The sequence below is a fragment of the Serinus canaria genome, chromosome 3 (genome assembly GCF_022539315.1).
Source record: "Serinus canaria isolate serCan28SL12 chromosome 3, serCan2020, whole genome shotgun sequence".
In the NCBI taxonomy this organism is placed as follows: Eukaryota; Metazoa; Chordata; class Aves; order Passeriformes; family Fringillidae; genus Serinus; species Serinus canaria.
In genome coordinates this window covers 60573546-60598668 of record NC_066316.1, presented here as the reverse complement: position 1 = coordinate 60598668, position 25123 = coordinate 60573546, and the positions used below count along the sequence as shown (strand labels likewise).

Here is a 25123-nt window from a genome sequence, read left to right as displayed (position 1 = left end):
ATATTGTTTGTTCACTTAGACTTGCTAATACGGATGTAAGGTACAGATTGCTCATGGATGGCATAGCCAGGCTTTCTTCTTTCCCAAACACATGCAAACAAATTGATACACTTCTAAGCAAGACAGCTCAAGGAGAAAGAATGTTGATGTCATCAGGCCAGACTAAATCACATCTGTCCCCAGTCTCAAACCTGTTCAAAGTTCCTTTTGAAATAAATATGTTTACACTTCAATAAAGCATTAAGCAATTAATGAGACAAGCTGAACTGTCCAAGGGGGATTCTGAACCCTGAAATCAATGCCATTTTCTTTCCTGAAAAAACAATCTATTAGCACTCAACACTGAATTTCCGAATCAGATAGGCCATATCAGTCTGCCAAGGAAACAAGGCTTATGTCATCGTGCTGTCCATCCATCCATCCATCCATCCATCCATCCATCCATCCATCCATCCATCCATCCATCCATCCATCCATCCATCCATCCATCCATCCATCCATCCACCCACCCACCCATCCATCCACCCATCAATCTCTTCAGTACTTTTACAAGTTTATTTCTGCCAATTTCAGTCATATTTGAAAGGGGGACAGAAGTCCCACAGTGGTTACTAAAGCTAGAGTTGAATTCGTTCCTCTATTGAAAGAGAAGCACGCAGAACACAGCTGTTATCCACTCCATTTGGCAGCAGACAGCAGGATAAATCAGTGTGTGCGTATTGGTTGGCCACTCAACACACATATAGCTCCAGACCTGCTCTTTTTCTTTTGATAGGAACACTGCAAGGAGAGTTTTGGTTATTATCAGGAAAGACAGAGAGGAGCAGTAGGGGACAACAGTCCTGAATACTTATTAAATCATATTTCATTAATTCTGCTCTTCCTGGAACAATTTGCGTAATTATATTTGCCTTTATAGTGGAAGGCTGGTGCTCTGCAGACTAAAAATTTCCATTAATTTCACCTGTATCTTTGAGTGAGTAGGATATATTGGCTTTTTTTCAGAATATGCTTGCTGTTTTTCACAAGTTTCAAGGTCAGAAATGGTTGTCATAAGTCTCCATTGTGCCCTTCTTCAAAAGGTAGGCAACAGAAATGACCTGAAAGAAACAAGATCCAGAGGCCCCAACTCATGTACATGTACTACTCTGCACACCTAAATGCCTCCAGCTGTGTGACCATAACATAGTTTTATAGCTATGGAAAATATTTCAGATCAGTTTTAACTCTGCATAAATTAACACTCAGCATTTATTGTTTATTTATGTCTAACTTGAAAAAAGTAGTTGTGAAATATTCTGCCTAATAATGTTATGAACTCAACATGCTAGAACCACATCCTTATTTCTGCACAGCACTTAAGTGAAAATGCACAGAACCAAAGGTATATGCATAAACCAAACATTTTTATGAGCAGCAGCATTTTATTTGTTGTGAGTCTGGTTCTGATGCTCCTCAGTGCTAATGAGAACTAATTCCTTAGGGAGTGCTGCTGAAAGCTGATCAGTGTTAGAAGAATCAGAGCCCATAAAACTAATGGACTGTTCCTTGAGCTGATATCCATCAACCACCACTTCATGTGATGATGTAGCATATCTTTAAAAACTGTTATGTGCCACAATCAAAATATTTCATGTAAACTGTAGGGTTGCATTTAATGTATGGGTAATATTTATCTTCCTCTGGAATCTCCTAAACTAATGTTTGGAAAAGATTACTCTGAATTTCTTTAAAAGAATCTTAAATTTCCTGAAATAGACAACCGTTGACGTCTTTCACTGTCCTTTTACTTTAAAATGTTTTTCTTTGTCAGTTTTTTTTTTTTTCTGGTCTGTTTTGCTGGTTTTATTGAACTTTTTGAGACCTAGTTTCCACTGTTTCACTACTTCCTCATATAAAATAAATCCCCAGTGTAACAACAGCTCTTGCAGATGAGAAATGGTTGCCACAGGTTTTAAACAGTCTCACATTTCTTGCTTCATCATAAGTTCCTGCAAGAGGATGCAGAGTGGGGCTCAGGGCAGCATCAGAAATGTCCAAGTGCTGCTCTGCACAGGACTGGGGGAGCAGAGCCAGCAGCACTGCCAGAGAGTAGGAAAGGGCACTCACATGAATTAAACCTTTGGTTTAACTACATATTACACTGTCATACCTCCTCCTTGCAACCACCTAAGCTCCTGCCTGAAATCTCTGAATATTACTGCAATTGCAATAAGTCATAGCTAATGAACCAGTAAAATTAGAGGGATTCAGGGCCTGTGCTTTCTTCTCCTTGCTGTAAAAAATGTTAGAGTTTGGTTGAGAGTAAAGCTGATTGAAAACATTTCAATATAATTTACAAAAGTGTACTCACATCCTATAAAATGGTAATATCTCCATATTTTAAGTGATTTTCTTGCCTTTTTTTAAACTCAACTCAGAAGATGTGTCAGCCAAGAATAAATTCTGTGTTTAGATGAAAACACAAAAGGTTTTTTGTTTTCTTTTTTTTTTAAAGACAATTACAAGACCATGGGAGCCAAAGAATCTAATATCAGTATTTCCCTAATCAAAGGCTGAGCTCAGTGGGAAGCTGGAAGGAGTTGTCACACACACATACAGGAAAGGATTCCTAATTCATATTGTTTATTCCCATGCACCTAGTTCAGAACACTAGTTCAAAATCCCTGTGATGTCATCAAAAAAACCCCAGCTTTTCTTTTTTTTAAATAATTAATAATTCTACATTTTGATTGAAGATTTCGGGGTTATTATGTTTAATTAATTTTAATATTTATTTTAGAGCACAGTGCCATAGTCAAAGTATTGTCTTCACTAAAGGGACAGCAAGCTACAAGGGCAGAAGTTTCTTGAAACATTGAAAATTTAGTAGACATATGTGCATCCTAAAGCACAAATGGAAGGCCCAATCCTCTTTTTTCTTTTTCTCCAGCCCACCAGCCTCCTAAATCAAGTGCCTAAAGACAAAGTATATAAATACTTTCTCTAAAATATCCTGACATGAATGAACAAAATCAGCATAAACACTGTTTTGTTGCAGATTGTAACTATTCCAGAAACTTATGCCATGAACAAGAAGTTTATGTAATGTTCTAGAAACTCCACTTAGAATAAATTTCAAGGATAAAGAAAAACGGATACAGCAGATTTCTGATGAGAGTTATTATCCTGCAGATATTGCTACGATTTTTAATTAATTAGACAGTAGCCAAATATAAGAAAATAAGATAATATCTTTAGTGGTCTATTCAGGTTTAATTGCAACAGAAGAAGAAGGTTAAATTTCTTAGAAACAAAGATAATAAATCCTATCTTTCTTAACATGAGCTCTGTAAAGAAAGACAACAGAGGCTTTAAAATGGAGGAAAAACCGTTGTTTTTCTTTTCGGAACTATCTGGCCTTTGGTAGGAAATAGAAATTGTTTCTGTAACCAGGGGGGTTTTTGAGAGTACAGATTCAAAATCCTTATTAGGAATTTGAAACAGGTTGGTGCTTTGGAGGGTGGCTTAACATTCTTCAGTAGAATTTTAAAGATTAGTCAGTGGATGGTGCATTTCCACCCACTCAAAACCTACAGAAGTGTGTCTGTGTTATTAGTCTTGACATATTTTCTAATCCATTATGTTTTGAATTAGCAGAGCAGAGTACACCCTCTGGAACAGGCAAGCTTGCTGCATACAGCAGTGGACTCATGAGAATTCCTTGGCTGGCCAGGAAGAACTGTTCCATAATCTAATCCACTCTCCTGTACAATTTTGCAATTATCTTTTAATCAAGCCAAATAATTTTGGACTATACTAACATACAACTTCCAGGAAAAACTTCAGCTTTGATTTGTGTATGTCAGAGTACAATCCATCACTGTTCTTTGGATTGGGTTACATCTGCCTAGCTCAAACTCACACTCTATTCCAATTTGGACAGACTTGGTAAAGGGATATACTCCAAGGCAATTAAATAAGAAGCAATTTTCTAGTCTTGCAAAAGAAGTATCATTATGATACTGCATAATTTTCAGTGTGCATACTCAGAGATGTACTAGGAGTTTGTTTGGAATCCTCAGTAACAAAAGCTATCCTGTATCTGGTGTTCCATGAATAGCCTAAGCCAAAAGAGTAAATAGGATGAACTTCAAATTAGCTAAATGCAATTTTAATGAGAAATGAGCCAGCAGACCTGTGGCTGATGGGCTTTTGAATCTGATACATGGCTAAGAACTCAGATGCATGGGAAGCGTTAGTGCTGTAAATGTTTCCAGTACCAGGGTCATGTAAGCCTTCAGCAGTCCTAACACCCTTTTTTTCTCTAGTACTCTTGGTCATACACCCAAAGCTACCTGCAAAGCACGGGTCTCCAGCCATAATCTCATGGAATCACACAGGGAAAAAATAAGCCTGACTGATAGCTAAAGTTTAAAAAAAATATGTCTACTAGAAGCAGGTGGAGTTAAGTCATCAGTCTACCATGACTAATGGGTCATGGTAGACTGATGGGTCTATGGGTCTCAATCAGAAGAAAAATAAACTCTGCTTTCTCAGAAGGGATGTCACAGCAAATATTAGGATCTTGATGGAATGAGTGCCAAAGGAAATAGATCAAGAACAATAAAGAAAAGGTATTTTCAAAGCCAAAAAAGACCCTAGAAAAAGCATTCTTCTCAAGTAGTTTGTTTCAGATTAAGAGCAAGTGAAGAATTGGCTAAGAAAAAGAGAGTTGTGTTAGGAACTGAAAAATCACAATAAAAATCAAGTGTTTTTCGAGATTCTGAAAAAGGGTTATCAATGACATATAAATAAGGCTTAATGGGGTAGACAAAAGACTAATGCTACTGTCTCTGGATGAATAAAGAGAAGGGGACAGACTTGAAGCAGTTCAGATGGGACAGTCAGTGATATTGCAGCATTTCTTCATGGTGCTGAAACATGTTCAGCAGAAGGTCCAAACCTGGAACTGTTGCAAAAAGTCCAAGTCTGTTGTCTGGTGCTCAGAACCACAAACTGCATGAGCTAACACACAGCATAAAGGAGAAGGAAGAAATCTTGAGGGTACCAGAAGCAGCTGTCTGCCCAGGGACATATGACCCTGAGAGTTTCTGGGTCAGGATTTAATGGAGAGACCAATATGAGTGAAGCTGTGGGTGCCTGCTATAGACACAGTGATTCATTAATAGAGCAGTACTTGGGAATGAGCTTTCTTTACTAAGTATGCAATTGGAGGAACAGCTGAGATGGTTGTGCTGTCATCCAAAGGGACCTGAGCAGGCTGGAGAACTGGACAGAGAGGTCTTTCATGAAGTTTCAGAAAATGCAAGGCCTGGGAAAAAATGACTGGAAAGCAGCTTTGCCAAAGAAAAGACTGGGGTCCTGGAAGACAAGCTGACCATGCTCCAGCAATGTGTCCTTGTGGCAAAGTGGTCCAACACCTCCTGGGCTGCATTAGGCAAAGTGATACCAGCAGAGATCCTTGTTCCCCTGATCAACACCGGTGAGAGCACACTTAGGGTGCTGGGTCCAGATCTGGGCTCCCAGTACAAGCGGGACATGGATGTTCTGGAGCAAGTCCAGCAGAGAGTCATGAAGGCGATCAAGTGCCTGAAGCATCTGAAATAGAAGGAGAGGCTGAGAGGGCTGAGACTGTTCAGCCTGGTGAAAAGAAGGGTCAGGGAAGATGTTATCACTGGGCATCAGTATCTGATTGGAAGATAGGAAGAAGATGGAGACAGACACTACCCAGACACTTCCAGCTACAAAAGAAACGCAAGAAGTATCAAATACCTTCACAGTAGAAAAATGAAAAGACCAAGTGACCTCCCAGCCCTGTTATTGAGGTGAAGTTTTAGTAACAGTGGCTCCATACTGCTATTCTCAGCCAATGGAGCTCAGCTTAGAAACTGCTGTACAATTCCTGTAACAGGCACAGGAAGTGATTCTATGGCTTCACTTTTTGCGCAAACTGAGAAACTGAGTTCAGAAAAATATTTGAGGACTCTTCACCATAAAGGCACTTTGAGACTTTAGCCTGTGTCACATTTCTTGTCTGTGAGGAGTCTAGGCCAATAGAGTTAAGCACCATCTCAAGCACTGACTTTTGTGCTTGTGAATAAGCCAGTCCTCAGCATAAATCTTATGTTTGCTGTCTTCCTCAAAGAGGCACTGGTCACATTTTCCTCAGGTGTGTTCCCTCGCTTCCCAAGTCTGCCTCACTGCACAGAGACTAACCCAGGCAAATGATCCAATTAATCCCTGTAGCATGGACAATGGTTTTCAAAGTCAAGTCTCAGTGATTTACAGGAAGTGCCCTTAACAAAAAATGAGTACCATGTTAACCTATGTTGGTATTCCTTTTTTTTGGTGGGGTTTAAACTGAGGATACCGTCCTTTGTACCTGCTGACATGCAAGCTTCACCATTTACCCCTGTAAAATCTAATCAAATCATTAAACAGTGACAAAACAAAGCCTGAAAAGAGATTTTTCAAAGCCACAAAATAAAAAATCTGGAATTTTATTTAGAAGCTGCCAGATACCAAAATATTGTGCTGATTTTGGCTGGGGCAGAATTAATTGTCATCACAGTGAATAGTGCAGGGCGGTTTTGGGTTTGTGCTGAACAGAGGATTGAAAATGTGGAGATTTTAATTTTTATGTGCAAGGACATTTTTTTTTTTTTTTTTGAGCAGGGCTTGCACAGAGCCAAGGGCTTTTCTGCTTCTCATACTGCCATGGCTGGCAAAGGAAGTGGGAGTTTGGGACAGGTGACCCAAACTGACCAAAGGGATAGGAGGAGGAAGAGGTGCACATTTGGAGAGATCGAATTTGTCTTCCCAAATCACTGTTACATGAGAGGAGGCCCTGCTGTCCTGGAGATGGCTGAACACCTGCCTGCCCATGGGAAGCCATTAATTAATTCCTTGTTTTTCTTTGTTTGTGTGAGTGGTTTTTGTTTTCCCTGTCTTTATCTCAACCCACAAGTTTTCTGCCTTTTTCCTTTCCAGTTCTCCCCCCCAACCTGCTGGTGGGAGAGTGAGCAAGCAGCTGTGTGAGGCTTGGCTGTCAACAGGGGTTGTTAAACCACATTGCTTTCAATAATCAGTCCCCAAATAATCAATTTCCACAACAATAAGGATTAGTGAATATTCAACATGACACTGTAATTCTTCTCCAGAAAACTGGTTTATGTGGCTTTGAAAAGTTTCAATACACATAGTTTCAAATAGACAAATCTTTTTAAGAGTCTTACACACTGAATGACAAGAAAAAAGAGAAACTTCATAAGAAGGTCTTCTATTGGTATCAATTATCAGTTAACAAATGCTGTGAGGATGAATATTCGTGCTTCAGTCTTCAAAATGTTCCACTGTTGTAATTAATGGGATTTTTTCCTATTTCAAATATAACCTGTGGCTGAGAGATTTATGAAATCATTATTTTTAATATTAACTGCAAAGTTGAAATATATATAATAAATTTGGATTTGTCCTCTTATGATCTAGCTTTTTTCGACTCCAGTATGGTTCATTTCTGAAAAAGGAAAAACTTGAAAGACAAGTAGATAACCTAACAATCTATCAAAATTATGGGAAATACAAATAAAAAGAGAAAAAAAATTAAAACCATTATCGGTCAAGTAATTTGCTCAGTATTATTTTGTTCTTCAAAATACAAAAATTTGAATTAAAGGCATCTCTATATCTTTAATGTAAATGGCTTTTTCATCTTAAAATACTTTGGGATAGGTATTTTTTAATAGCAGATTATGTGTAAGCATCTCTCTAAAGCAAAAGGACAACACATGTTTTCCAGTTGTACGTTCCTAAAAACCACTGAATATTCATGCTGCAGAGTCAGACAGAGTTTAATACCATGCTGCTGCTGAGAGCCTGGATGAATTTGCCTTATGGCATTTATGGAGGAAGAACAGAAAGGTTCACTTTTCATCCCTTTTTGACTAAGCCACAGATTCCAAGTGAAATCACACAAGATACTCCTGTATGACAAATTTTCATTAGGACTGAGGTTAAGCTTTGTTATATTAATAGCTCAAACCATAAAGCTTTACTGACCTTTAGTCACAGGGGTTTCCACTAGCATAGCTTTCCCAGTCATGTCCTTATTCTCACAATGCACCAAATCGTTTTGACAACTGACTTGCAATTCCAAAACAGCAGCATCTCGATCTGAGCACAACTTCTTGGTGGTGTCTACATAGAAATTCTGAAATTAGATAGAACAGCACATGAACTTTCCATGTAAATTGTTATTCCAAACTGATGTGACATGCAAGAGCAATATTCTTTGGGTTATTTCTGTGAGTTTTAACTACAGATTTTTCTGTTTGTCAAAGTCATCAATGACATTTACCACAGAGCTTGCCTTTCAGGCAGTACATCACAAAATAACATGACCAGGAGGCACTCTAGGTGAGGAGATTACCTCTAAAACACATCTCCAGTCTTTCTTTTCCTTTTTATTTTTTGGCTATATGGTGTCACACAAGCAAAAGGAGATTTATGTATCCCTTTTGGTTGATTCAGATTACTTTCTGATTAACTATTTTTATTGTATCGATTGTTAATTTAATATGTTCTGTTACATATTACATCACAAACTCATATAAAGTCTGACATTTCAATTACATTTACCCAGTAGCATTCACAGCATAGTATAGTTAAATGATGGGAACATACAATTATGGCTTTAATAATTATAGCTTTATTACACTGAAAAAGTAAGTTAGATGGCTGAAATATTTGCATCCCTTGAAATTCAAGCTTCATAAACACCTTTTCATAATTATGTTGTCTTATTTTTAATTTTGAAGTATTTATATCATAAATACTTTCAGTCAAATACATATTTTTAGCTGTGTAAGTAACAGTCAATTAAATGTGTCAAAAATATATCTTTGGTGAAGCTCTACAGTAGCTGCAGTGTAGGTACAGACCAATTGCAATCTTTATACCAGAGTATATATTTTAGGAAATAATCAGTATGGATTTTCCATTCAAAATCAAATGCAGATTTTTTCCTTAGCTATGACAAAGCCCATCCTATTCAGAGACATAAGGTCAAGTAAATCTGGTAAATCTGACAGAAGCTACACAGTAATGGGATCTGATCTTTTCAGAATCAACCCACAATTTGCGAAGGCGCAACACGAACCCACACTTTACAACAACTTGTCCTTTTTGAAAAAAGATCTCAGCTAGCAACAAAAGAAGTCACTGGTAATCAAAATAGAAAATTTGGAAGAGTATACTAAGAAAAACAGATGAGGATGAAATCTATAAAACATAGGGATGATTTTGCCAGTGGGTGGGTCACAACACTGCACAAGTAGATGACCCTTATTTTTCACTTAGAGGAATCTCTGGTACTGTTTTCATTTTTTTAAAAAAACACCCCACAGGATTGATCTACAGGAGTCAGTTGAGTTGCAGTATTCAATGCATCTTGTGCTCTACAGGCTGTACAACGCTGAGGAGCACTCGCCTTGGTTGCAAAAGAACCTCTGAGGCCCAGCAAAGCTGTAAGCAATGATGTAATTCACAAAAAAACTCAGGGCATGTAAAAAAGAAATTCAGCTAAGAAATACTTTGCCAAGAGGACAGAAATGTCAGAAGAAATTCTTCACAGCAGAAGATTTAACCTTCTTTCACCAGGAGGGCGTGAGCTTTCTTTTATCTCCTTTTCTTGATCTTCAGCACCTAAACATGCCTGGATACCCCACCTGTTTGTTGCCAGACTGTCCCAATTTTATGAGCACTCATTTTATAAGCAGTTCTTGAGAAATGTCCACCTTCCTCTTGGGGAAAATAAATGCCTAAATAACCACTAACCTAGTTCCATCCTTGGTATCAGTCATCCGTCTGTATCACAAATTAAAGGTCTTGTGGAGGGTAGGGTAACTATTATCCATAGGCAGATTTTTTCCTGGGTTCCAGCTGTTTGACATACTTAGCACACAGAAAGCTTTCACTCAATAGTCAGCTTTCAGGGAAGGATGGAACCTTAATTTAAACCATAGACGTTTAAAAAAAAAAGGTTGTTTTTTAAAAAAAATGTTTATTCTCTTATTTTCTACTCAGCTCCTTACTTACGCTACTAATACTAGCAATCAATGTGATGTATGAGTTTGTTGAGTTTATTTATTTTGCATTGCCTTAACTAATTAAAAACAGGCCTTGGTATCAAAATAGAAAGATAGCATCATTAAGAAAAATGTATCTGGAATTTGCACTAATCTTATAATTCATCAGCAAAACCACATGCTGTGAAAAAATAGTTACCTGGGGCACCTTGTAAACAAATTAAAATATGCAAAACTCAAACATTTAAAAACAAATAGGATTACAGAAAATGAACTGTCACATCACTTTATGTTGAAATCTGATAGCATTTTAACATCCTTAATAGCACTGTATATCGTAATTATACTAGAGACCAACAAAGATGAGTTGTTTTTTAAAAACTATGTAACAGAGAAGTCTTACAGTTGTCTTTCAAATACTTGGCAAACTTAACAGCACAGAATTTCTATCTAGGCAGATTGTTCCACTAATTTAAAGAAGTCAGGATATCAGCCATGATTTTCAATAGTTACTGCCAGAAAAAAACATTAATTCAATTAAAAACTCATAATCTGAGCTGCAGTCATTTGTAATAAAAGACTGCTCATGAGGAAACCCCAAATCTCAGCATTTGGAAAATAAAACCAACATCTAGAGGTGCATGAACTAAAAATTTTACAGCAATGACTAAGAATTTCCCATTATATCTTCAAGTTTGCTTGTGGTCCAGGAACAACTCAGGAGTCAAAGCATAAATCTGTAAAGGTAAATGAGTCTAAATACACACAGTCCTTCTCAGGAAAAAGGAGGTGTTACATCAAACAGAATAAACACAAAAAAGTGTGAGACCTAAGGTGAGAACTAAAGGGCTGGAGATGCATCACTTTAGTAAGAACAGAAGTGTCAGAATTCAGCAGAAGCTGTAAATGAGTGCAGTGTTTGTTGAAGGTGCACAAACTGAAAACACTGAGAGGCAAACTGAGTTTCAGAGCGAGGGGTTTGAATTAGTTTCCCTTTTCCCCTTGATCACCTGAAAAGTTTAATGCACTGCATCTGTCTGTGTGTGTGTACATGAGCTCTCTTCTGCAAGCAAGGCTTCCCTCTGCTTGCCTGCTCCAGAGGCTGTGAAATCTGACAATAGTTCTTATCAGTGGCACTGGCCAAATAGTAATGTTTTCCCTGTCTACAGCCACAGCTGCACCAAACCTGTCCCCAAAATGCAGATATCCCCTGCAACATAAGTGTCTGCTCTCATCCTCCTCTCACAGCTCCAAGCTGTGTTCTCCTCCAACTTAAAAAATTCAGGCTATCAACAATTGCAAATATTTGGGCTATCAACAATTGTATCCATGTGAATAGTTTTTGCATTACTGTGTGGAATTGTTTTTTAAACTCATTTACATTTCTGTTATCAGTATCATGTGACAATGAGTTCCAGAGTTTATTTCTGCTTTGAAGTTTGCTTTGGGTTGCGAGTTTTCTTTTTACTGCCCTAACTCTTAATTTCATTAATTTTCTCCCATCATTCAGATTTTTACTCTTTTTCTTGAGTCACCTCTTCTTTAGGTAGAAGAGTTTCTGGTCTTTAATATTTCCCCTTCCAGGAGTTAAATTATAAGTCATGATGCACTGACTCTGGAAATTCCTGCTCCTTTGCAAAATACAACACAAAAATAATGAAGGAAATCCCTATCCCACAGAGGCTTCAGACAGCAGTGTTTGGTCACAAATACTCAATCAGCCCATAAAATAGCACAGAAGTTCTTACAAAAAACACCCCCAAACCCCAAACGACCAACAAAAAAAAAAAAAAAACCTTACCAAAAAACCCCCACAAAACCCAATAATAACAAAACCACAAAACAAACAAACAACAACCCCCACCCTCCTCCAGCTCTGAAGGTGTCCATCAGAATTACTGTAACCACTGAGATGAAACAGAAGAGGGAAAAGCTCTTAGGTCAAGTATGAAAAAAGTCTTTTAAATCTAGTTACAAAAAAAAGAAAATAATTCATGTTCATAATACACATTATTGTTTGGTTGCTTTGTTTTTTTTTTTTTAAGGAAAGAACACAACAGCCTCTAGAACATTTAGAGTAAAGAAGGAAACATTTGTTTAAAGTAGAGAAAAAAAAATTGGAACAAAATATGAAACCAATAACTGTCATAATCTCTGAAAATGTGGTGAGAGATAGAGTGCCATGAACCAATCTGACAAAACTATGCTGTTTCAGATTGAAAGTCAAGCTGTTAGTTGATTACAAATTACTCTAGTGAAGGGGAGTATTCATTTGCTGGAGCAATCAGTGCTGGACATGGCACTACACCTTTGGAGTACATTATTTTACAAGTCACCCATGCTGCTAGATACAGAACATAAACCTTTTACTGCAATCTTTAAAAACAACTTGGAGTGGCAGTATTTACAGCCATCAGAAACCCAAGCCAAAGCTCCAGATACATATTTATTGCTTTGGCATTAATTGCATGGATATATTTATCTCTAAAATGCTTAATTGCTGCATGCACCTTTCCACCAGAAGAAAAAGATGTAAACATGGAATGAAAGTGTGATGAATTATTTCACTGTCCAAACACAGACAAAAAAGACAATTTATCCCCACAAGCTACTTATGACATTCCTGTAAGAGTGACACAGCACTCTATTCACCAGGAAGCCCAAACCAGGCTGGATGAAGTTTTAGTTTTAAATACTTTGCAGAGTATTTCAAGGAAATTGTGAGAGAGGGTGGTAGAGAGAGACATATCAGTATTCATAGTTGCTGATTTATAAAGGAGACTTCATGAGCTTCAGAACCTACAGAATTACAACCTACCTATATAATTTTGCTCCCTCAGTCATTATATCTGCATGACTTTCTGCAGGGACAGTTTGGAACTACAGTGGGTCAGAAAATAATCACAGATTTTGTTTCTCATGTAGTATCAGCCAGAGTAAATGCTTTCACATTCAAACCTTAGTCACAGATCTGAAATACTTTTGGGTTGGAAGAGCACAAGTTGGAGTATATTCTGGAGTAAATACATTGGTCAGATTTACACCAATGCTCATCATCAGGTGTTCCCCCCTCTATTCCACTCTGGTGGAACCCCAGCCGGAGTACTGCATCTAACTCCAGGGTAACCAACACAAGAAGAACATTGATCTACTGGAGTGGGTCCAGAGGAGGGCCACAAACATGATCTGGAGCACATTTCCTATGAAAATAGGATGAAAGAACTGGGGGTGTTCAGCCTGAAGAAGAGAAGGCTTTGGGGACACCTTCTGGCAGCTTTCCAGTACCTAAAGGGAGCCTACAGTAAAGAAGACGAGGGGCTCTTTATCAGGTAGCATGTGATGGGACAAGGGGAGTCGTTTTAAGCTGAAAGTGAGTAGGTTTAGATTAGTTTTTAGGAAGAAATTATTTTCTGTGAGGGTGTGAGGCACTGGCATAGGTTGCCCTGGGAAATTGTAGGTGCCCCATCCCTGGAAGTGTTCAAGGCCAGGTTGGAATGGGGCTTGAGCAACCTAGTCCAAGGGAAGGTGTCCCAGCCCATGGCAGGGGGTTGGAACTAGATGATCTTCAAGGCCCCTTCCAACCAAAACCATTCTATGATTCTATGAAAATGTATTTCACCTACTGTCTGACTAAAAATCTGAATGGGTGCTCTTACCTAACAGATGGGGAACCCAAATTTGAATAATGGGAGCACGCACATGGGAACTGCTGACATGTCTCAAAATCTCTATTATTATGGCAGACAATTAAGATTGATTTATTCCACTTGAAAAGAAACAATTACCTTTGTATTATTATTCACTTGTATCCCAAGGTAGCCTTCTTGTGTGATCTATAGGCAAGCCAACTTACTTTGCACATCAAGGTAATTTTTGCAAGGGCACAGTGTACCCATAGCAAAGGGTACTGACAAGGGTCTATGATTTTGTGGCAAGGAATTTTAACAGTCTTTCCCCTTGCACTGATTCCAGTACATGGTATCAAGTCTTCATTTTCCACAGTCCACTGGAGTGTGGAAAAGGAGAAGAGCTAGTTAGAAGATACTTCAGAAAGGCCATGGGCAATAAAGAGGGTCCTCATTTAATCTTATTAATATACAGGATGAGAGCACTTTGGAGAATTATTATTTGCCTGCAGGACTCATAAGGTACTATAAACTGTAGATTAACAATTTTGACAAAGAAGGGGTCAAGGTTATATCATTTCAAAGACAGAAGCAAAATTGTATTAATCTGTGAGTTATTGTCTGTCTAAAAGAGGCAAAAACCACATGATCAAATTAAGTTTTGTGATTCAGATTCAGGTGTTTATAAATTTCTTCCTCACAAGGTACTTTCTGTATATACCAACAAGATCACAATTTGACTTTCACTGTCAGTAGTCTGGGTTTTATCATAGAATGGTTTGGGCTGGAAAAGACCTTACAAACCATCTAGTTCCACCCTCACTGCCATGGGCAAGGACACCTTCCACTGGACCAGGTTACTCCTGGTTCTTTTCCCAAAGGTTAAAAAGGAGAAAAATATCAACAAAATAATTCTTGATTGTAGGCTAATGATACCGTAGGCAGATTCTAAGGGTTCAGACACTGCATTTAAACTTCTACGTTTTCCTAATAGTAGGGACAGGATTAGTTAATCCCTGTTCAGAGTTAGTACAAGAATACTTGGATTTAAAACCAAAACAAACTAGAGCAGAAAGCCGTGTTCCAGCCAGATCCATTCCGACAGAAACAAAAGAAAATAATATGCCAAGGCGATTGGACTTGGAGACACCAGCGGCACCGCGCCGTGCCCGACAAGCAATTTGTCTGTGAGCTGGGACAACCGCTGACATAGAAGGAATGTCACAAACCCCCATGACAAAAGGAAAAAGCGGGGAAGCAGGCGGCGGGCACCGCTAGGGGGCTCCGCATCCCGGCGCATCCCGGAGCTCTGCCGAGCGCTCCCCGCAGAACGCGCTGCCTGGACCGCGGCTCAGCCGTGAAACGGGAAAGCCTGGCATCCCAACTCTCCGCCGACAATCACTTCTCCTTCTGGTCCACCCCTCTCCCCCCGTTTGAAACGACACACAATAAATTTCTGGGACTACAGAGAGAGAAAACAAGGCTTGATCAGATTTGATGATTTTTTTGGGATGCAATTTAGTGAAACGTTAAGATCTTGCAATTTAACAGGCTGTGGTTTAATAATTCTGGTGGGGGTGGTGGGGAATAACAAACAGAGAGGAAAAAAGGATCCAGCTGATAGAATGACCTTTAAAAAGGGCTGTTGTAAGTGAACAGTACATGCTTTCTTAGGAAATTTTTCAAGAGTTTTAAGGAGGTAAGGAAATACGGCCAGTCTTCACTGACAGTTTCCACAGTTCAGGAAAATTTTGCAGTGAATGGAAACAAAATAAGTTGCATTATGTAATCAGTAAAAAACTGCACTAGAGTGTATTTCTATTGTATTATACAGAAATTCTTTACTTGCTTTGGAAATTCAGAGTCCCAAGATTTTAGTTCTCAATCCAATGGCTTTCATGAACTCATTCACACTGCTCACAGTGTTTGTTCAACCATTTGTTGAATGAGATCTTTTTCTCCCCCCAGATTTTCCCAGAATAGTACTGATTGTGTCTCAAGAGACTTTAGAATTAAGTTTTGCTGCCAAAGATCTTTTATATCTCTGGGTAACTGAAGCTGTCAGCCCCTTTTCCCCAGATATTTTTCCCCTGATCTGCCTGTGTACAAGCAAAAGAGAACAGAAAATGATGTTGGGCACCCTTGAGTGGCCTGGGGTGAAGCAATGCTGTATTAGCCAGCACAAAATCACCAGGCTTACACCTTGGGCTTAGTGTTAGAAATCAAAAAGCTTATTTAAAAATCTTTTAGCAATAGTTCAAATGCAAAATACAGAGCTGCATAATGCTCTCCCAGCTCCATCTCTTCCCTGTTCTCTACCTGCTAAATACATAAAGGGGAGAGTGCTTGATCCCCAGGACCTCAGAGCAGAGAATAGTTTTTTCATCCTTACTATAATGTGGATGATAATATTACATTTATTTTTGCAGTGATGTCTTTGTGTTAAGGCTTGGCTTTTTTCCCTGAGTACTTAGTCTTAAACAGCACTTTGTCTCTTCAACACACCATGCAGTGAAAGAAAAGTATTATTTTCTGCATTTTATATGCTGGTAAAGCAAAATGTACTCTTTTCCACATTGCTTCAAAAAGTGGGCAGGAACTGGTGAGATGCCACCAGCTGTCACCTTTCTACACACCCTGACCTCATCACCAGCCTGCCTTCCCTGCCATCAGGGCTCACACTTGTGAGCTCTCAGCTAAAAAAACTAGGCTTGGGCTGTTTCAGATTAGGCAATGAAACTCAGTTAGTATCAGCCTGTGGAAATCCTGGTTTCCATAGCACTCACAACAGTCCTGAAAGGAAGCAGGGAAAGGATCCCATAGTTTCCATAGTGAGTCTAATGCTTTACCTCAAGTCTGGCTTTGCTTTTCTCCTGAGCTACCCACCCACTAAACAGTGAAGTTCATGGGAGGTAAAAAATATACACCTGAAGACCTAAACTAGTGGGGTTTACTTCTATATTACAAATGCACCTCACCTTGGCAAATGGAACTGCTTGTTTGATGGAAGACTATGAAATTTTGTATTTTGTGCTATCACCACTTGAGCAGAAGATGCGGATTCTTTTCATTTGTCTTTAATGGAACATTAACTGAAAATATAATTACAAGGGACAGGTAATTACTTGCAGGTTTGCCAAAATGCAGATGGAATATACTCAACAGACTGAAATCTGAAGGCTGAAAATAATGTGAATGTAAGTGCAGTTTAGTGCATGGAAAATTTGAATTGAAACTAAATGAAAAGAAGAATGAAATTTCCTGTAACTCCTGACACAGGACTCCAAAGGAGGTAGCCCACCCTGCACTGTTGTTCCATCTGTCTCTCCCTCAGTCCTCTGATCTTCTCTGCCCCTGATTATTTAAATAACATCCACACTGGTTCAGGTCAAAATGCATCTCACAGAGTATTTTTGCTTCACCATTCCCTTAAGCAGGCACCAAGGAAGAGTAAGAACAGAGCAAGTCAGGATCTGTTACACCCAAATACACTCTCAGCCTCTTACTATTTTCAGCTCAGGGAATTTCCTGAGTTTGACGTGGTTTTTTCTTAGTAACACTCAAAGGGTGTCTCTTCCAAGTATTTGTCCAGTCTCCCCTTGAACTTCTGATCTGCTTCCAGCCTTGTTCTGACTCCCCTCATTCTGAATGTGTCCTGCCCCATTTCCTCTAACTGTGGTCTTGCAGAGACTGGGGGTGAGGTGGGGGAGGGGCAGGGAAAACTGGGGGAGGGAAATTTTTAAAATAAATTCCTTTCATGTTCTTACTGCTGTGTTGGCCTTCCTAGCATGAGTCTGCCAGTCCAGCTGCAGAACTCACCCTCTGCTTCCTCTTCCTGCTAGACAGAAAATGCTGTGTGCAGCAGACATCAGCCTGGGGAAAGCAGCAGGACCCTGAGTTGGTAGGAATTAAATACTTCAGACTGGATTCAGTCCTCAGACCCTGGGTGCAAATCTGCCCTCACTCCCTGCAATTTGAAAGCGTTATTCTGCATTTGCCCAGTCACGGCTGAATTCAGCATCAGGCTTCTTGTTTTTCAAAATCATCCGGTTTCCAGGCCACAGCAGGGAATGTAACAGCAGGAGTGAAAGGAAAATGGGTTATTTTATTAGCAAAATGCATTGCTATTCTAACAGGTATTTCTGCAACGTTTCAATTCCTTCAAGAATTTTGCCTTCACACACACATATACACATATAAATGTACACAGAGATATGAGTATATAAATATTTCAACTTGCCCACTAGAAGCCAGCCTGTTTTTCAGAAAGAAACTATTCTGCCCCATTTTCCACTTTCCTTTTTATTCCTTATTCTCTGACATAATTTCAAAGTCCTGACAATTAATTCCCTTGCAGCTGTGCTGAACTGCACACCAGTGGTTAGCAAACCCAGCCAAGTCTGCGGCGTCTTTGGTTTGTTGGCAGCACTGAATCACATCCTGTAAAGGATCTGGATTTTTCCTCATCAGAATGGATGTTCACATCCTGATACTTTTGGCAAATTGGGAAGTACCCACCTGTCAGAAAAAAAATTCACTTCTGATCACAAATACTTACCAAAACTATTAAAAGAAGACTTTTTGGTCTATTTCTGGCTCTTGGCATTTTAGATTTTGAATTTCCTCAATTCATTACAGGGAGCAAAAAATTAAGGGAAAGAAAGGCTTTCAAAACCATTTACTCCTGGGTACCAAAATGAAACTGTGTGATACCATGTGCCCACTTCTGCCTCCTGCTCCCACCCTGCCCTCTACCACCCTCCCTCCAAGGCACTGACTCCTCTGGAGGTCTGAGTTCTCTCCCAGGGAGAGGCTGTAGCCTAATCAGCCCCAATACCAAGCTGTGAGAATGAGAATTGAATATCCCTCTGTGCTCATAACTGTTTTCCATTGCTTTTGTGGCATCCACTCCTTTTCCAGGTTCTCTCCTGAGAGCTGGCTTTGTGGGAGAGGCCTGGCACCCCAACAGTTCAAAGCTATGCCTCAGTGGCATTTTAAAGGCCTTTTAAGCCTATTCAGAAATAGTCTGCTGAAAAGAGAGGATCTCAACCCTTTATTTCCTAGCTTACCAAAAAAAAAAAAAAAAAAAAAAGGCAACTGGAAAGTCAATCTAAGAAGCAGCATGGAAAACACAGATGGTGGTACTTTGCTCATATGCTAAGAAATGTCAAATAGCAGAAGAAGGTTAATATTCAGTAATTTTTCTTCATACCTAAGATATACCTTGGTTGTTAGTTCCACCATTCTGTAGATGACACCAAGGATTGCACAACCTTGAAAGTGGAGATTGCTCATCCCCAGTTCACGTTCATTCATGTTGAGCATATGTCCAGGTTCATGAAATAGTGTCTGAACTTGGCACGTAGTTTAATGTACTGAACCTGTCCTTTTAAACCCCCTGCTTAAAACTTTGCAGAAAGACTTTATATGCAGAAGATGTCATAAATTGTAAGTATCTGCATTTCCTAACCAAAATAATGAAGCAAATAATTCCCATACTGCATTTACACATTTACAGAACCCAAGAAGACATCCAGGGTGGTGGGGCTTAAAGCACCATTGCAGCTGACTAGAGCATTAAACAGCTGTTGGCATGGAGAGTTCTGCTGTGAAATTCTGCCCTCTTAAGGCATCCACAAACATTTTCACAAGGCTTTTCCACAATGACCACATATATACACCAGACAGAATATTTGAGCAAATAAGTACTTGCTTGGTGGACAACTCTTCAAACTACTGACGTGGGGCAAAGATCTGTGTAACACCCATGATTTTCATCAATAGATGAAAAAGACAGCTTCAAAGACAGCTTTGGTTTCATCAGTCCACTGAATTACCTTGGGGATTTCAAAAAGATTGTATTTCTGCAGCCTAAAATTTCCTCTCAGTCAGTCTTTGAGCCAAACTTAACTGTTTACTCGCTTTTCAGTTCAGCAGCCAGCCTTTAAAAACAATGCTGTCTTCTCCTTATATTTTGTGCTCAACATTCAGATGGTCAGATGAGACTTTTTTTCAGATGTGAATATTTTCTTCTCAGGACTTGGAAATTGAGATGACTCTAAATGAGTTCACAGAAGGTTTTAAAAGAGATTATAATGACATCAATCTCATGCCAGTTTTGAGAGGTAATATTTGCAGTTCTATTAATTACACAGGAAAGACAATTTTCTCACTCTTCCTAACAGTAAATAGCCCAAACATGCAGGCTAGGCCTCCCCTCAAAAACATGCATTGCATGTCAGATTATCAATAGCTGATTATGACCCATATTGCAGAAAAGTTTGCAAGCAACATTGCAGGATGCTCTCCCAGACCTACCAACTTGGCTCTGGGAGAGCCAATCAAACTGGCAGCTTTGGCAACAGCAGGGCTTTGTTCCTCAGCTGAAATGACTGCTGACCTCCAACCTACTATGATTCCCTTCATCTGGTTTGCAAAATGAGGGCAGGCAGGAGAGGAAGAGGCTGGGCTCTTGCTTGCAGTGGCAGGAGTTGTTGCCTCAGGAAGCTGCCTGGTGCTGCCAACCAGAAACAAAGAGCTTGGGGAAGAAAGACTCACCAAGCCGGATGTGAGAAGACATTTCTCTCTCCAGAGCTGTTATTTTCTTTGATTTTACCAAAGCCACAGCTTGTTGGAGTGCTGCATAGGGGCACAGCATTGAGCAGATGCCAAATGTTCCAGCTCTGGGAAAACAAAGCTGCCTCCCAGTTGTGCCTCCAGCCAGCCACGAGCATATCAGGAGCTCTGTAGATCATGAAAGCAAAGAGGCATGTGGCAGAAGTGAGGTTGTCCCAGCTGAAACAAAATGGCAAACCTGTAATGAACCAATGGGCCAAGCTGCAGAAAGATGAGGTGGCTGGTACTCGTTTCAAGCTGGTTGAAAAATGGCTTGTTGAGAGTTTAGTGAAAGCAACACCAATTCTCAATTTCATTTGGCTGGTTTTGGCCATTGGTGTCTTCTTGACACGGTGAGAAACAGATTAATGAACTAGCCAGCTGAAGAAATCAGTCCATTAAAATCCGTGTGCATCTTTGGGTGAGTACAGCTATGCACAGGTTTCACTGCTTACAGGAGCAGAGCCTCAGAGACCCAGACATCCACACATTCTGAAGCTTTCTGTGGTGAATTATCCCCTTTGCTAAGGGGAAAATCTCGCCGTGGTCTTTTACAGGCCTAACAGCTGGCAAAGTCAGGACCTTGGAAACAGCGTTTTCTACAGCAGTGTGTGTTTTCTGGCACAAAGGAAGATGAATAATCTGTCAGATATATAAATCTTGTAGGTCTTAAACCAAAAGGTTTTCAGGAAACAAACTGTATGTTTCCGCAGATGAGGACAGTGCTTAACATATTGTGGGTGCTACCAAAATTCAAATAAAAAACAGAGCAAATAAATTGACATAATTTATTTATTTGCTTCTTTGTGAATATATAAGAAGACTGACAAGAATTAAAAAATATACAGTTTGTTGTCATTAATTCTCTGGTTTAATAGTTATTTATTTACTTATGTGTAGAAAAATTCAGAACTAACAACTCCATCTATGTTTTGTGGGTTCCTGTGACATTTGAAAGCTTATAAAAGTAATGCAGATCTCAGGTTAGTCTCACCCTCCAACACTTCAGCTTTTTAGATAACTAATAAGATCAACAGCAGGTGACACTGCATGTGACAATGGCTCTAGGGAGAAAATCCTCAAGTCTACCTGGAGCTGGACTGAAATCTCTCATTAATTTCACATGGATCATCAAAAAGCATCTGTGAGGCAGCAACAGTTTGTGGATGGCACAGTCCTGCTTGCCAGCAGAAGCCTTCCCTTCAGCACTACTCATTTCCAAAGACATAAACTCCCAAATTATTGAATCCTACTGTGAATTAAAAAGCTGTGTCATAGGCAACCCGAGGGCACCTCTGATGCATCCTTTCGAGACAGAATTTATTGGGTCAGCAACTTCTGACTCCTCCTAGCCTATTTGGCCACCTCTGTAGCCAGCATGTCAGCAACAGGGAAACACACCTCATGTGACAGCAACTTTTGAGGCCCCATTTTGCACTGCAAAACTGAAAAGAGCTTTAATGCAAGCGAGAGCTAGACCCAGGGAGGAGTAGGAAGCCACACTTACAGTGCAGAGCTTTTTGAAGTCAGTGAGTTTTACTGTGTTCTGGTTTTAGCAAACCTTTGCAGGAGGTGGTCTGTGTGGTTTTGTGACCCAAAAGTTTCATTTTAAGTTTAGGGGGTTGGGTGAAAGAAGAAATTTGAGAAGAAACTGGGTGAAAGATTCACACATATCTTTGAGAGCTTCATAGGGTTTTCACTGAACTGCGTGGCTTCTAGTCCAAAGTAGGATTTCATTAGAATTTTCCAGTAAAATTTCTAAGAGCTTGAATTTTTATCCATCAGAAATAAAGCAGAAATAAAAGATCTTGTATTTTGAACCACCTTTTTTATTATTTTTAATAGTCTAACTTTTTTCAGTTTTGTAGCATAAACATTTTCTCATGTCTTAGAACTTAATATAAGTAAGACTGCAGCTACAAAGTTTCATACTTCCCCCCACCCCAAAACAAAAGGCTTTGCAACATTCATATAGTGAAAGGAGAAAAGCAGAGACTATTAAATATTCTTCTGATAAAAGCAGTAATACTGATAGAAATTTCTAGGTTTGAATAGTCCTCATCACATTTCTCTTACAAACTTAAAAATGTTCTTTATAGCAATTTCATAATGTAGCTATCTAAAACTTCTATATTAAGCCCTGGATTCAACCAGGTATTCTTTTATTTTTTTGTGACTTTACAGGTACAATTGGTACATTGCTCCTGGCAGACTGGCAAGATAGCACACAGGAATTACCTCATTTAACTGTAGATCAATGCCATGACTGCAACGATAAAATTGTAGGAAAATTGTACAGTAACTACAAGGTTATTATCAATCACTTTTAGCTCTGCAGTGGCACAGCAGAGAGGACAGATACTGTAATAGGCTCTCTGCTGAGTACTTTTCATTAATATACTCTGTTTTCTTATAGTCCTGCACATCTCTTACTCCCAATGGTTACTTTTGTCTTGCTTGTGATAAAAGTAGGGAAGTCAGCCCAGGTTCAAGTAAATATATCAGGGTGTGTGTTGCCTTTCCTCTTATGGACCAAAAGGCTTATTTAATTATTAATTATTTGCTAGAAATATATCACAGGGACATTAAATAAAATCAAGATATATATTTTTTTTGTTTTTTAGTAATTATTAGGTCACAGCCCTAAGTGGAAGACAAAGCTAAACCAAAGGTCTGTAGCAGATTTCTGATGTAGGCAGGTGTTCCTTCTCTGAACAGAACTTCTGTAGCTTTACAGAACCATAAAATGAAGAGGCCAAATCAAATCCCAGTCTTAAAAAATTGGTCAGATTTTAGCAGTTAATGAATGCATAGAGGCAAGAAGGGAACCACAAGCTTTTTCACTGCTGTAAAAGAGGCTTTATCAATGAAAATCAATTTATCAATGGTTGCAAAGTAATTTAAAGGTTCAAAGCAGTGGTACAGAAGAATAGGCTTTACTTTTTGTTAAAACAGATTCTTTTGCCCTTGAATTTTTTCCTTTCAAAATTACCTCTTTAAAAGCATTTATTTCACATCTGACCAAAATTCTTCACTTCAGGCAGTCCTCTGACTTCAGCTCTCTCATAGTCCTGGTAGAATTCAATGTTTTGGGTCAGGGAAACATTGACACATTTTGGCACAAAAGAGTGTCAAAGATCTTGTTCCAGAGGAGAGCTAAGTAGTCAACTGCCATAGCATTTCTTCTTACCTGCAAAAAATTTTATTTTTCCACTATAAAGGGAGGAAGAAGAGGGAAAACCTGGAGAGTAAGGTGGCAAATTTATTCTGGTTGTCAGTACAAAAGTGGATGTCATTCAAGAAAGAGCTGCCTGGTGATGATCCCCAACTACTTCCGAATTATTTTGCAAAACTCATACCTAACATTATTTCACAAGGCTATTTTATCACAGAACTTCTTCCTAAGACTTGATGGAGATGTATAGGGACACATTACAAATTCATGACAACTACATCCTTTTAAAAAATACTGTGTTTGCTGTGAATTCATTTTGTAGGCTGACTGTTTGACAAACTTTGCATCTGGGATCTCATTCTGGGTTTTTTTGTTAAAAAATACAGAGAAAAAGTTCTGCCCAGAGATTTAGTTCAGGACAAAACAGGTGTGCTAGCCAAGAAGCCTCCCCACTAACCTGCTGAGTGACTGCAGGCAAGTTGTCTGCTGTCTATTCCCTCTGACATGCATTCTCCACCTATTTAGAACATAAGGGTATCTGCTGGGATTGCCACTCACTGCATGTTTCTGCAGGGCTCAGAGACCTCAAGACTCTCATTCCACATGGCCCTGTAGGTGATGAGATGACTATAAATATCTGTGAAAAGGATTTCTACCATCATGACATTTCCTAGTGGAATTTTATCTCATCCAAATATCCTACTTTCATTTTCCAGCTAAGGCAAGTTCCCAGGTGTGAGAAGCTCTCCAGCTGCCTGGGAACTGAAGCTACAGAGAGCTGCAAGTATTAAATACCTCCCCAGGATTCTTATAGCTAGCAGAAGACTTTTGTTCCCATCTCTTTTCGTATTACCCTTACACAGTTCTCTTGTACAGCCAATAGCAACATGAAAAATGTGGGAAAAAATCAAGCTTGCCTTAGTATTGACAAAACAGGCCCATGCACACATCATGCAAATATTGATATATTTATAAAATATATTTTGAACAGAATGATGGACCCATTCTAAATGAAGCAGAGGTCTGAGGTCAGAAAATTTCCCTGGAGTTATGATTAAGGGTACAAAGTTCAATTGACTTGCATATGCGTAGCTAATAAAGAAAATCATCTCCAACAAGCAACTTGTTTTAAAAAAAATGACATCCTTACATAAATGTGCTCATCAGAACACCTATATCCTAAACCCACTGAAAAAAATGTAAACCTGATTCCTCAAAACAAAGAACTGCCTTTAGTGAAGGTTCACCCTGTGTTTGGGTCACCACGACAATGATTACAGAGCCACTCACAGTGTTATCTGAGGCACCAAGGGGACCTGCCTTGCACAAAATAGGAAGCAGAATGTAGTACAGTGTATTCCACAGGGCCATAAGGCAGGTAAGCATCAATGAATATTGAGATTAAATGACAGGCACAGAAGCAAACGCTGGTAAGCAATGGATCAGTTCATAGCTTGCCTCGCTACCCATAGTGTCTCTTCAGGCCTCATAAGTTTTCTATTTCAGTTACATCAGCTATCACACCAGCCTTAACCTTGATACAGGCTATTTTGGCAGGTTTATTTTTTTCCTCCCCAGATGGCAAGCTCTTTCAGCAAGGTTCCTCTCCACTGTTTGCA

The 25123-nt window shown here is 39.2% G+C and overlaps 1 protein-coding gene across 1 annotated transcript in view; it reads right to left on the bottom strand.

Annotated features, from left to right (window-relative positions):
- Window positions 1-25123, bottom strand: part of THEMIS (thymocyte selection associated) — a 70809-nt gene that overhangs the window by 2245 nt on the left and 43441 nt on the right. The window contains 1 exon segment of the mRNA XM_009092332.4: window positions 8062-8212. Within this exon segment, the coding sequence (XP_009090580.3) occupies window positions 8062-8212 (151 nt within the window).